This window comes from Primulina eburnea, chromosome 11 (assembly GCF_022965805.1).
Source record: "Primulina eburnea isolate SZY01 chromosome 11, ASM2296580v1, whole genome shotgun sequence".
NCBI lineage: Eukaryota > Viridiplantae > Streptophyta > Magnoliopsida > Lamiales > Gesneriaceae > Primulina > Primulina eburnea.
Window position 1 is genome coordinate 41723607 of NC_133111.1, and position 13971 is coordinate 41737577.

At 29.6% G+C, this 13971-nt stretch overlaps 1 protein-coding gene across 4 annotated transcripts; it reads left to right on the forward strand.

Moving 5' to 3' along the window:
- Nucleotides 1-3319: 3319 nt before the first annotated feature.
- Nucleotides 3320-10904, forward strand: LOC140806191 (salicylic acid-binding protein 2). Of its 4 annotated transcripts, none has more exons than XM_073162704.1 (3): nucleotides 3320-3764; nucleotides 4182-4319; nucleotides 4997-5432. In XM_073162704.1, exons 1-3 carry the CDS (start codon nucleotides 3384-3386, stop codon nucleotides 5276-5278), a joined length of 801 nt encoding a protein of 266 aa, XP_073018805.1. In that variant the 5' UTR covers nucleotides 3320-3383; the 3' UTR covers nucleotides 5279-5432. The 4 variants fall into 4 exon arrangements, with proteins under 4 accessions (XP_073018805.1, XP_073018809.1, XP_073018806.1 ...); XM_073162708.1 differs by having other exon boundaries at nucleotides 3322-3764; nucleotides 4986-5110; XM_073162705.1 differs by lacking the exon at nucleotides 4997-5432 and adding an exon at nucleotides 10493-10904 and having other exon boundaries at nucleotides 3340-3764.
- The last annotated feature ends 3067 nt before the right edge of the window (nucleotides 10905-13971 follow it).

A 13971-nucleotide genomic window follows, 5' to 3' on the forward strand; every position in this document is an offset into this window, starting at 1 on the left:
ACACATATCATAATTAGACAATAAAACGTTATCATATAGCATATGAAAAATAAAATATTTTACATTTCTATTCCACTAGTATATTGATCATTTTCAGAGAAATCATTCAGAAAATTTACAGCATCAAAATGAGTTGAATCATTCAAACGGTCACTGTGTTCAGTGAAGTTAGTCTTTTTTATTTTCCTTTATTGATTCTTTATAGAGCTTACAAAGGTGTTCTGGGACTCGATAAATACGAGACCAATGTCCTGGAGTGCCACATGTAAATAAGAACTTTCAAATCGTTTTGAGTGATTTTCATTAACACTCATGTTCTTATGATGCCTTTTTAGTGAGTGGTTCATGACGCCCTTTTGAGATGAGTTATAGAAGTAACTATCTCGATTGTTTTCAAACCCACGACCACAACCACAACCACTTCCACGTCCATGACCACGACCTCGATTTCGACATCGACCAAAACCTTGTCTTCGCCTTTGATTGTTTCCAAGTTTAAATTTATTTTTACTTACGACATTTACTTCTGGAAATGTTGTTGATCCAGTAGGTCGAGACTGGTGATTTTTCATTAGCAGCTGGTTGTTTTTTTCCGTCACAAGAAGACATGCAATAAGTTCAGAAAATCTCGCAAATCCACGCACTCTATATTGTTGTTGTAGAAGTATATTTGATGCGTGAAAAGTGGAAACTGTTTTTTCAAACATTTCTGATTCTGTAACCTCATATCCACAAAATTTTAATTGCGAGATTATTCGATACATTGTCGAGTTGTAATCACCGACTTTCTTAAAATTTTGGAATCTTAATGTATTTCATTCATCACGGGCGATCAGAAGTATAAATTCTTTTATATGTTAAAATCTTTCATTTAATCATTTCCATAAAGCCATGTGATCTTTTTCAATGAGATATTAGTATTTTAATCTTTCATCAAGATGTCGACGCAAAAATATCATGGCTTTTGATTTTTCTTGTGATGATAAGATATCATTTTTCTTGTGATGCATTTCTACATCAAGAGTCAATGTCATATAATTTTTTCCCGTAATGTCAAACGTAACGAATTCGAGCTTTGTTAAATTTGACATAGTGATACTAGAAAAAAAATAACACGTCATTTTATTTGTTAAGTTCTAAATCTATTAATATGACAATACAAAGTAACGAATAAATTATAAGTAGAAGAATACTTAAAAATAAAGAAAAAACGTGAAGCGAATATTCTCCAATAAATACAAGACTAGTGAGTATAATAACCAAAATAATTATACAAATAACCTTGAAAGAATCATCTTCTTCTTCGAAAAATTGATGAAGAAAAATTTTTAAGGAGGAAAAGTAAGTTTGGAGTGATTGAATGTGTTTGTGAAATTATAATTATAAGGCAAAAACTAGTCGTTTATGACCGTTTATACAAATACAAAATCTTTAAAAAAAAATAAATGTATGTTTATGCATAATTTTATGGCAATAATATGATGTATATAATGTTAAATCATGTTTAAATAATTATGTATATCATATCACATTATTATAATGAAATTTCAGAGACTCTTTTTATATAATATTGTGACGTTATTCAAATATATATATATATATATATATATATATATATATATATATATATATATATATATAATTATTATATAGCACAATAAAATATATAAACAGTGAAATAATCACACCACGTTATTATAATAAGGTGTCTTAGACTCTTTTATATAATAATATGATATTATATATTAAATATATACACAATAAAAATAAATAAACAATAACACAATAAAAAAAATATATAACAGTGTAACAATATAATCACATCACGTTATTATAATGAGGTGTCATAAACTCCTTTTATATAATAACATGATATTATATATATACACAAATAAATAAATAGGGACACAATAAAAATATATAAACAGTGTAATAATATAATCACGTCATGTTATTATAATGAGGTGTCATAGACTCCTTTTATATAATAACATGATATTATATATTAAATATGTACACAAATAAATAAAAAGTAACACAATAAAAATATATAAACAGTAAAATAAATATTCTTATTTTTGAATATTGTTACTTTTTTCTTGTATTTTGAGGCTTTAAATAATATGGAGAACCTTAGAGTTTATTGTTGATAACGTGTTAAAAATAAAAATTTACGGTAAAATAAAATTTCGAACTCACAAAATATATTAACTTACACACTTTATAAAATTTTTTCTCAATTGTATATCTTTTTCATAAATTGATAAACCTATTTATAGAATATCTTTGAAAATAATTACATCATTACATACATCACCACACACTAATTTTCAATATTTTCGACTCTTATCTTCAACAGAAAGACATATCAGCCTATTAATATTTTTTAGGAGTTTTATACTCTTAGACGGGGTCGGGGTAATAATTGCTATTAAACACCAAATAGTCTATCACTAGTAATTTATTAGAAATTTATAAAATGATTCGAAACAATTATTACACCAAATAGTAGAAATTTAGAAAATGACTTGAAAACAATATATCTTTACTTTGATAAAGGCATTGAAAAATACACCAAAAGTCTCAATTACCATGGGACCACTTATCATTTGCCAGTATTAATAAGGCAAAAATTTGTGTGAGACGATCTCATGGATCGTATTTGTGAGATTGATCTCTTATTAGGTCATCCATGAAAAATTATTACTTTTTATACTAAGAGTATTACTTTTTATTGTGAATATGGGTAGGGTTAACCTATCTCACAGATTAAGATCCGGGAGAAGATCTCACATGAAACTCACTATATTAATAATGTCATCAATTGTATTTAATAAAATTAATGGACCACCCTCTAATTAATACTGCGTATTCACCAAAGGACCATCGGTGCTCCAATCTCGTAAGAGCCGGCCATAATCGCTTTTGTTCATTGAATTGTTGGATTCATGAAAAGTTGTATTATTACTATTATTATTATTATTATTATTATGTCAAATCAGCTCGTAAAAAATAAATTTATTTTTCAAACGATCACGCATGCATTATAATGACCAAACGTGGGCATAGAGATTGACCCGTATTAATCTCTGATCCAAACTTTATTTGTTTAGCAGATTGGTAGTCTAATTTGGAACCTCTCACATTTGCTGGAATGATATATTTGTTGTTACGCACTTTCATCCATACATATTATGTTGACTTGATGACAAGTAAAATAATTACTATTATGAATGTGTGAATTATGAACTTGTTCACACTCAAAATAAATAAATGAAGAATTATCCACCATGACTTGTAATTTCCCTCGTCCTAGCCTCTATATAAAGGCATATGCATCTGTCTCATGTTCAGCAATCAGACAAGAACATAAAACAAATGTAATGGAATTTAAAGTCTCAAGTAGGCAGAGGGCACGTATTGTTCTAGTCCACGGCGTATGCCACGGTGCTTGGTGTTGGTACAAACTCAAGCCCCTACTCGAGGCTTCCGGCCACGATGTCACGGCCCTGGACTTGTCGGCCTCTGGTGTCGATCAGAGAAGCCTGGACGACATCCGAACGCTGGAAGACTACACAAAACCCTTGTTGGAATTCATGGCTTCGATTCCACAGGACGAGAAGGTGGTTTTGGTCGGACATAGCATGGGTGGATTGAACATAGCTGTCGCAATGGACAAGTACCCTGAGAAGATAGGTGTGGCTGTTTTCTTGTCTGCCTCCTTGCCTGATGCTACACATGCGCCATCATATGTGCTGGACCGGGTAAATTTTTTCTAACTACTTCGTATGTTTATATTTTATAAAATAAAAATACATCAAAAAAAAAAAACAGTGGACTGTACTTGGTGGAGCATAGAATCAGCAAGATATCATGTGATTTTCTAATTTTAAGAAAATGGTCACTTTCTTTCTCACCTACCTGCCAACCTAGCATGATATCTTTAAACAATTGTTACAATCAACTACATCACATCTATCTTTTTATGTTAAACCATCTTACGAATTATTTGAAATCCATCAAAATCGCCACGTCGTGTTTCACCACTTTGCTTAATGGAATATATTCAGATCACTGATCCAATTGAAAAAACAATAATCAGTTCTTTTTTCGTATATTTTATCATTTTTAGTTGATTGTTAATTAACTTTGTTAGAATGATTTTGTTTTGAAATTTGAAGTATTGCGAGCAAATTCCAGCAGACGAATGGCTAGACACAAAATTCTCGCCCATTGGTACTCCTGAAAATCCTCAAACATCAATGTTGTTCGGCCCCAAATTTATCAGCCTCAAACTTTATCAATTATGTTCCCCGCAGGTTATTCTTTTCCTATTTTTCTGCAAATTTGTCGTGCAAGATATGACTTATATCAGCCTTTGCCTCTTCTCATGATTTTATATAAATCAATAAGTAGAAAGATTATCTGATAAAAAAAAAAAGAGTAGGTCTCTTGTAAGACAGTCTCACGGATCTTTATCTGTAAAACGGGTCAACCCTTCCCATATTCACAATAAAAAATAATACTTGTAGCATAAAATGTAATACTTTTTCAAGCATTACCCAAATAGATATTCGCCTCACAAAATACGATCCGTGAGTCCGTCTCACACAAATTCTTGTCTAAAAAAATTAAAATTATCATTTTCATTTTTTATAGGAAAAACTTATGTGAGACGGTCTCACGGGCCGTATTTGTGAGACAAATCTCTTATTTGGGTCGTACATGAAAAAATATTACTTTTTATGCTAAAAATATTACTTTTTAACAAAATACGATCCGTGAGACCGTCTCACACAATTTTTTGTCTAAAAAAAATTAAAATTATTATTTTCATTTTTATATTATCCCTGAACAATTTACTTTACACACACATATATTCATAAAAATTCATATTTTAATTTACTTTTTATTCAAACAACGAAAAATCAATTAAGTTAATCCTGAACCAAATCAATTTGGATTAATTGGGAGCTAAATTCAACTAAAATGGCAGGATGTGGCGTTGGCAAATATGTTGCTTAGGCCAGGCTCGTTATTTCTCGGAGATTTGTCAAAAAAGACCCCTTTCTCAAATGAAGGGTTTGGATCTGTGAAGAGGGTTTACGTTGTGTGCCCTGAGGACAAGGCTGTTTCCGTAAATTTTCAGTACTGGCAAATTGAAAATTTTGGAGTGGACGAAGTAAAAGAAATTGCGAGTGCAGATCACATGGTAATGCTCTCCAAGCCTCAAGAACTTTGCCAATGTCTACTGGAGATATCGAAAAGTTATGTTTAGGGTTGAAAATAATAAACACGATAAATAAGTTAGTAATTTTATTTTATTTTATGTAATTTTTTTTTGTTAGTCTATTTTAATTATATTATTAATTGGATTTGATAATTAAAATTTTTTATATCGTTTTTTTTGTTTCAAATTCCATTGTTCCAAATGACGTTATGCCTAAAGAATTTAAAATTTTGGTATTACATTTTCAAAAAAAAATTATTGCTATTATACTTTTTGTTTTAATTTTTAGGTAATTTATTTTAGAACCATATTTTTCATTGTTTTACTTTTTGTTGTACTAAATCAATATTTTTTTATAGTTACTTTTTATTAAATATAAATATGTGCAAATGTAATAATAGTTTTTATTTTATGCGTACATATCAACTACTATATCTATATTTTTATACTTTTTGAAATTAATTATTTGAAAAAATAATAATAATTTCACCCTAGTTGATTATATTATATTATTAAAGTTGAGACGCTGAGAGTAATAAAAATTTATATAACACGATAAATTTTAATACATACGAACATATCGTACCCAAAAGATACATATATAAACTTAAATATTTCTTAACAACTTGTTTCAAAACCGGGACCAAGAATTTATTGAGGCCCTACTCTGGGGATCACATGTGCATACGTATATAATTTCGTTGAGTTCCTAAAAGTTGTTATCCTTGTTGAAGCGTAATAGAAAAAACCAGAAACCTAAATAGAAAAAATAGGAAACTCGACCGAACTGAAAACTTTATTTAAAAAAGTTTGGATATGAATGTTAAAATCGAAGTTTATATAGTTCGGTTTGGATTATAGTATATCAAAATCAAATCAATAGAAAAACCAAAGTTTAATTAGATTAATAATATTTAATATTCTCATTTAGATTATATATTTTATAAAAATGATTATTGAATTAAGTATCATTTTTTGGTAGATTTTTAGTTTATTGTTATTTGTTGAATTCATTTAGAATTTAAATATAAATTTTTTTATCAAAAAAATTAATTAAGAAGATAATATATTTATTTTAAAAAACTTTAATTACTAATTTAAATAATTGTTCAATCTGAATTAAACGAACTAGTTCAGTATAAACTGAACTAAACCAAAATAAAATAGTTCAGATATCAGATTATATATTTTTAAAATCAGAAAGAAAAAAATGAAATAAATTATATAAAACTGAACCGACCGATGACAGTGACTTGCATACCTTTGTCAAATCTATTATTTTAGTCTCTTTATTAGTGACACATGGGAATTGCTCTTTCTAATTATTTTTTTAAAAAAAAAAAATAGGAGTGTATTATTGGTCTTTTTTTGAATTACAATGGAAAATAATTCAATTTTTCGTTCAAATATAGCAACGAATATCAAAAATATAAGGCCCCGTACCGTACATGTTATCTTTTTCCCTCAGCGTGGCCTCTATATAATATAGAGACTTTTTGCATATTCCCCACGCAAACAAAAACAAAATAACTAAGCTCAAAACCAATGGAAGTCCCAAAGCAACGGCGGACACATATTGTTCTAGTCCACGGCGCATGCCACGGTGCTTGGTGTTGGTTCAAACTCAAGCCCCTACTCGAGGCAGCCGGCCACCATGTCACGTCCCTAGACCTGTCGGCCTCTGGCATCGACCCTAGAAGCTTGAACGATGTTCGAACTCTAGCCGACTACACGGCACCGTTGTTGGAGGTCATGGATTCGATCCCACGCAACGAGAAGGTGGTTTTAGTCGGGCATAGCCTCGGTGGATTGAACTTAGCCGTCGCAATGGACAAGTACCCTGAGAAGATTGGTGTGGCCGTTTTCTTGGCTGCCTTCATGCCTGATGCTAAACATAGGCCATCCTATGTCCTGGACACGGTAAAAATTTCTAACTACTTTGTTATATTTAAGTATATAAACTTATATTTTTCAATTATATATATATATATATAATATTATAATTTTGATACGATGGATGCTCTCACTGAATGTTATATGTTAATATCTTGCAAGTATTTAATGCACATATCTCCAGATCGACTGTTGTGACGATCAATATAAACATCTTTCAAGCATTGATATAACATTCAATAGATGTACATCTGAATATGTTGCAACGTCCACAAAACGTTTAGCCAGAAAACTTAGTATCATATTATACATATATAAACTTATTTAGAAAAGAATAATCAAATAAACAAAGGCCATATCCGTATGTTTTAATGGTGGAAAATATATTCTTGGCCCACAAAGATATTGTAGTGTGGTTTAGTCAAATTACGGATATTGGCTTTGATTTGAGATTTGAAAATTATCTATCGATAAAATGGAAATCTCCACGTTTTATAAAAAAAAGTAGTTCAACTTTTTTCAAGTTTGTATAGTAGTAAAAACATCGCCAAAGCAATATACGAATAACAATCTTTATATATATATAAAAAAGGCAAAAATCTGTGTGAGACGGTCTCACAGGTCGTATTTGTGAGACATATCTTTTATTTGGGTCATCCATAAAAAAATATTAATTTTTATGCTAAAAGTGTTACTTTTTATTGTGAATATCGATAGAGTTAGATCCTGTCTCACATGATTAAGATCCGTGAGACGGTCTCACATTAAAGACACTCAACAAAAAGTCGGAGGATGTAGGCAATTTCAATTCTTGTTTGTTTAGGAACAATTTCAATTCTAATTTGGGGAAATTCTGTGGATACAATTGAAAATTTTTATTTATACAATTATTTCACACGCTTTTTTTTAAATAAATAAAAATATAAATATTGTTTGTGGAGTAAGGAATGATTAAAATTTCATCTTTTTTATATAAAAAAAAATAAAGTATACGTAATTCGAATACAATTTATATTAAATATCATGTAGAATTTTAATGAGGATCAATATATTATTATTTTATTTCATATATTCTTCACCTTCGTATTGACCAATACATATATATATTGATTATCCAATGTGCCATAGATTTTGCTGTTAAAATGATAATGATAGTTTATTTTAAAATTAAGTAATTTATTTCTTAATATTTAAGATACTTTTAAATTTATAATAATTTGTTTCTCTTTCACGTGCTGCTGACCTTGTACCAATAATGGAATAAAAAATTTCCAGTATTTGACATTGCACCGATAATGGAATAAAAAATTCTAGTATTTGATTCTTCATCCTATGTAACTATGCATGTAAACGAGTGGAATCGAGCCAAACACTGGTTGGCTCGAGCTCAGCTCGTTTAAGTCAAACATAAGTTCGAGTTCGTTCGTTAATAGCTCGTTTATCATGTTTCACGAGTCAGCTTCGAGTTTGCTAACAAACTCGTTTTCGAACTCGGACATTCTTACATTCATTTAAGAAGTGTGGTCCTTCTTTTATAGTTTTCAGTCACTCTCATTCTACTAAGTTAATCATTGTGGGACAATACATAAAACCCAACAAATCAGCCCAAGAGACCAGTCGAGCCGACAGACAAGTTCGTGAGCTTACGAGCTAAATATCATGAAGCTCGAGTTTGACTCGATAAAATTGTCGAGTTCGAAATCGAGATTCAGCTCGACGCGATTACTTTAACAAAAGATTTTGATCGAACTTTTTATCGAGTCGAACTCTAAACACCTTTCAAATGACTTGTTCATTTATATTTTTAAGTGAAGCATAATACGGTCGTGAATATAACTTTCAATTTAAAAATGTTTTTATTATTTTATATTTAAAAAACAAAAAAAAAATTGTTATTTTCTTCTCAACCATCCATCTATCAACAATATGTCAAAATATGTCAGAGCTACATCACATCCAGTAGTTTTAGGATCCCACATTAAAATTATGAAGGATACTTACATTTAATGTGTGGACCATGTAATAATATCATTCCTACCATCTTAGGTTAAGCAAATTTATTGCGCCATCACATCAGTTTGAAATTTATGAATATAGCATCGTCAATTTATACAAATTTCTTATAAATTTTAACCATATTTAGTTGGTATTGCTGACTTTTTTAATATGTAAATTTGTTTTATGATTTGGAGTATTGCGAGCGAACTCCGGCGGAAGAATGGTTAGACACAGAACTCTTACCCATTGGTACCCCGGAAGATCCTCTAACATCACTGTTGTTCGGCCCCAAATTTGTCCGCTCCAAGCTCTATCAATTATGTTCCCCACAGGTTCTCTTCTTTTAATCGAAGAATTGTGTATTTCAGATTTAAATGTTGAATGTTGTGTTGTAACACGTAAGATAGCATGCAACGAAATAATTTAACACACAAAAATTTACGTAAATAAATTAATACGTAAATAATTGTGCACAAATTGGGCAAAAGATTCACCGGAAAAATAGTAAGTTTACGCACCAAAAAAATACTAGTGAAAAACAAAAAATGAATTCTCTTAACACATTAAGGGAGCAAATTGCATCTTAAATTTCTTATCACCAGAAATAACCAAACAAAATAGATGTAGATTCTGTGAAACAAAAATTCAGTTGAGTAAACAACTTTCTAGCAACAATTTAATTAAGTATTGTCCTCGAGTGTTTTCAATACTCCACGGCAACACAAGAAAAACACGACGAGACTTAATCACTTTATTTTTCCTAAGCAACACATATTTTCTCTATTCATCATTTTTCTCTCTTGTCGTCTCTCTACTTTGTAACATCTATCCTTCTATATATATAGTCTCTTTTAACCTATAGATAATTCTTTGAATAGATACCTACAAAACATGAAACTTAGAGTTTTATTAGGAAATTAATTCTTTTAACTAAAAATATCATATCTAGAGTTAATATAAATCTTATCATAAATAACATTAGTCTAGAAAATCAAAACTCATATAAAAAAGAAAATATAATTTAGTAATAATTCTTTCTTTCATGCCAAGACACGTATATATATCATCTTTGATATGGTGTCCACCTTCCGTTCTCATTCTATTGTCCACTGCCAATGCAACACTTACCCAGTAGATGATACAATTTTGATACGAATTCTCATCAGCTTCTATAAGCACCTAATAACAATGTATGCACATATCCTTATATTTGTATTAAAACAAGTACATTGCACGAATGTTTATACCTTTCTTATCAGGTGAACATCGACCAGGAACAAATTTAGACATTACGATATTTTCTTTTTCTCTTTGAGCAGACGCCGTAGTAATTAACAAATGTATTTTATGATTCCCGTGTGGTCCTGGCAGGATGTAACGTTGGCAAATGCGTTGTTGAGGCCATCCTCTCTATTTCGTGAAGATTTGTGGAAAAAGAGTCCATTCTCGAAGGAAGGGTTTGGATCTGTGAAGAGGATCTATGTTGTGTGCTCTCAAGATAAGGCAATTCCCAAAAATTTTCAGCTCTGGCAGATTGAAAACTTTGGAGTAGATGAAGTAAAAGAAATTGAAAATGCAGATCACATGGCAATGCTCTCCACTCCTCAAGAACTTTGCCAGGAACTTGTGGAGATAACAAAAAAGTATGCTTAGTTTCAAAAAAAAAATAAGGTTCGACTATCGTGTGTCTTTTGGGATTTCATCGCTTCGAATAATGTTTATGTTATGACAATATAGTATATTATATATATATTATCCAATAAAGAGTAAGGAAATTCAATAATTCAAGATCTTCATTACAAACTATGGCAAACCTGAATTTAAAATATTATATTTTTTTTCATTAAAAGTATTATTTTTTTCTTTAGCCTCTTAATTCCGAAATTTTAGTTACACCCCATGTAACACGGAGTGCGTGAAAATTGGGCTCTCTCAGAAATACCCTAGGCTACCCAATCCAAGAGGCCTAGCCTTGGTGGGCTTTTGGTTTGGATTGGATATAATCATCAAAATTCGAATTTCGATATTACGACGACATTATTATAACTAGCTACTCTGCACACGCGGTGCGTGTGTGTACAATTTTTTTTTATAATTATTTATAGACTAAAATGAAATTTGACAAATTATCGAGGTACTAAAGTGCTATTTGAATAATTGTAATAAAAAAAATAAAAACAAAATGTTTTTTGAAATTAAAAAAAAAAAACAAAAATGTAATTTTGATATCAAATAGGGGCAAAATAGGGAAACCAAAAAACAGACCAAAGACACCAAAAACAGTTATTCTAATATGCTTAAACTTAATAAATAGTAAAAGATACTTGACTTTGAGCGCGTCATAGAAACTGTTTTAGCATAACAACAGACACGTTTCCAATTTTATCGTGTACAATATTTTTTTTAAATGTAATTTTGATGTTCTGTATGTTCACGCTTCCTTTTATATTTACTATCATATTTTTAAAAATATTTCTCATTCCTCACAATTAAATTATGAGTAGGTCTCTTGTGAGACGGTCTCACAAATCTTTATCTGTGAGATGGATCAATCCTACTAATATTCACAATAAAAAGTAATACTTTTAGCATAAAAAGTAATATTTTTTTCATGGATGACCTAAATAAGAGATATGTCTCACAAAATACGACCCATGAGACCGTTCCACACAAATTTTTACCTTAAATTATACGAGCACATTGGATTGCTAGTGTGTGCATACTTAAAATATATAAATAATGAAAGATACATGAAGTCCAAATGACAAGTAGATAATGATACAAGTCAAATGCAAATAGGATGAGATTGAAATTAGAACCAAACGAGATGTGTTAATTTATCTTCAAGGAACAATTCAATTATTGATTTTGCCAATACATGTCACTCTTTAAAATTAATGTCTTGATCACGATCAATTGTGCACGTAAACACTTCAAAAAGTCAATTATTATAAACAAATATTTTAATTTGTTGTACTATATATTAGGTGGATTATATATAGTAGTGCGAAATAATTTTCTAGACGTGATAATTTTTATTATTTTAAATTAATGATTTTTTCATATATTTCTTATGATGAGTCATCTAAGATAAAAGTAAATAAATACTTTTAGAATTTTTTGTTAAAAAAATAAATTGATAAAAATATGTTAGTTATATGTACATTTATTATTAATTAATTCAAAAAGCCATATTTTCGTTATTATACAAATTATAAGTCATTTTTACATTAAATTCGTTCTTTTAAGTAGAAAAGTACATCAATATAAAATGAAATGCATCATGAAATATATTTTATCTTTATATTTTATTTAAATTTTATTTTTAGATTGAATCTTGGAAGTTGGCTATTTTACAAAATAATTATATTTACAGAACGGAGTGGATAACTTTATGTCGATGTTTGTCAATCGATGTTAAAATGAACTAGACATAGATCTGATATTCGGCCATTTATTACCAGTGACATCTTATATTCTTGAATTAAAATATATGTTATTGCATATCATATTATTGTGAGACTTTGTGTGATGGTTACAAGTTGCCATTTCCTACTTGTAAGTGTCATTAGCTAGTTTTCGAGTCATGTCCATCTCCTTTGTAATTATTATTAAAAAAGTTGGTATGGTTGTTATCAATTTTTTCAATCTTAATAATTATGAATATCGGTTAAGTATGCATGATTGAAAAAGCATTAGATGCCTCACGTCGGTTATATTAAGTTTTTTAAAGTTGTATATATGAACTTGAACAATCTTTCATAATTTGAGTTATGTTATATGTATATACTTGGACAATCTTCTTAAGTTTTTTTTGGGTAAATTTAAGTTCAAGTTACCATCTTGATATGATATAATAGTGCATGTCCACCGTCATGTGTTGAATTACCATGTGGGTGACTCGCTAATTTTTTGTAAATTCACGTTCAAATTGTTCATTCATGGACGTGAAATGATGTGTTAGATGTCTCATGTCGGTAAGATTAAATTCTTGAGAGTTCTATAAATGAAGTTGATAAATCTTCCCATTTGAACTAACTTTTAGGATGGATTTAAGCTCAACTTCTAATCTTAACAAGAAGTAATGAGACAATTGACCTTTTGAAAACCCCTTGTACATCAAGTTGTTTACATTGTGTCGTCTAATCTAATTGGCTTCTTATAACTTAACAGATTAAAGAATAATATTATCTATGTTGAGGACATGAGTGACAACAGACAAAGACTATGACTGGTCTCGAAGATATATGAGGCAACATCAGTGGTAAGGCACGACTCTCCCTAGCATAGACCTAACAATCCGACCTATTGTCACCTAAGTACGTGCAACTCGTCATGTTCACATATTGCTTATTTTAAGAATCTAGCGCTACCACGAGTATAAAGAAGTAAAAGTACATCTTAATTATCAGTTTCAAATTTTGACATGATGATAAATGTTTGATTTTAACAATAATACATTGATAATAAATTTCATGATCATCCAACTTAATCATTTCACACACTATATTTTAAATATCATAAAATTAATTTAAACTCTTCAAAGTGTTGCGAATGAAAATATCAAAGTTTTTGGGTAAGATTTGTGGATTTTTTCATGTTAAAATTTGATAAAAATACTTATTGAAATAATTATTTATTTTAAGACATGGAGAACTTTTGATTCCATGTCAAATATGGCTTACCCGGTTTGATAATTGACTTGTTAAAATAAACGAGGGTTAGGTGGATAGTTGCACATAAACTAATGGCTAATCGACATTTCGTAAATTGTTTAGAGCAGTTGAAAATAACCATCAATCGATTCAAAATATTAATTATTACTAGTAAAAATTGCACACGTTGTATGC

What these genes read in the sequence shown, in the direction of transcription:
- LOC140806191 (XM_073162704.1), top strand. Translation starts at nt 3,384, where the DNA reads ATGGAATTTAAAGTCTCAAGTAGGCAGAGGGCACGTATTGTTCTAGTC. An exon ending in CATCATATGTGCTGGACCGG is followed by an intron (nt 3,765 to 4,181) that starts GTAAATTTTTTC and finishes TGAAATTTGAAG; the next exon opens with TATTGCGAGCAAATTCCAGC. An exon ending in ATCAATTATGTTCCCCGCAG is followed by an intron (nt 4,320 to 4,996) that starts GTTATTCTTTTC and finishes CTAAAATGGCAG; the next exon opens with GATGTGGCGTTGGCAAATAT.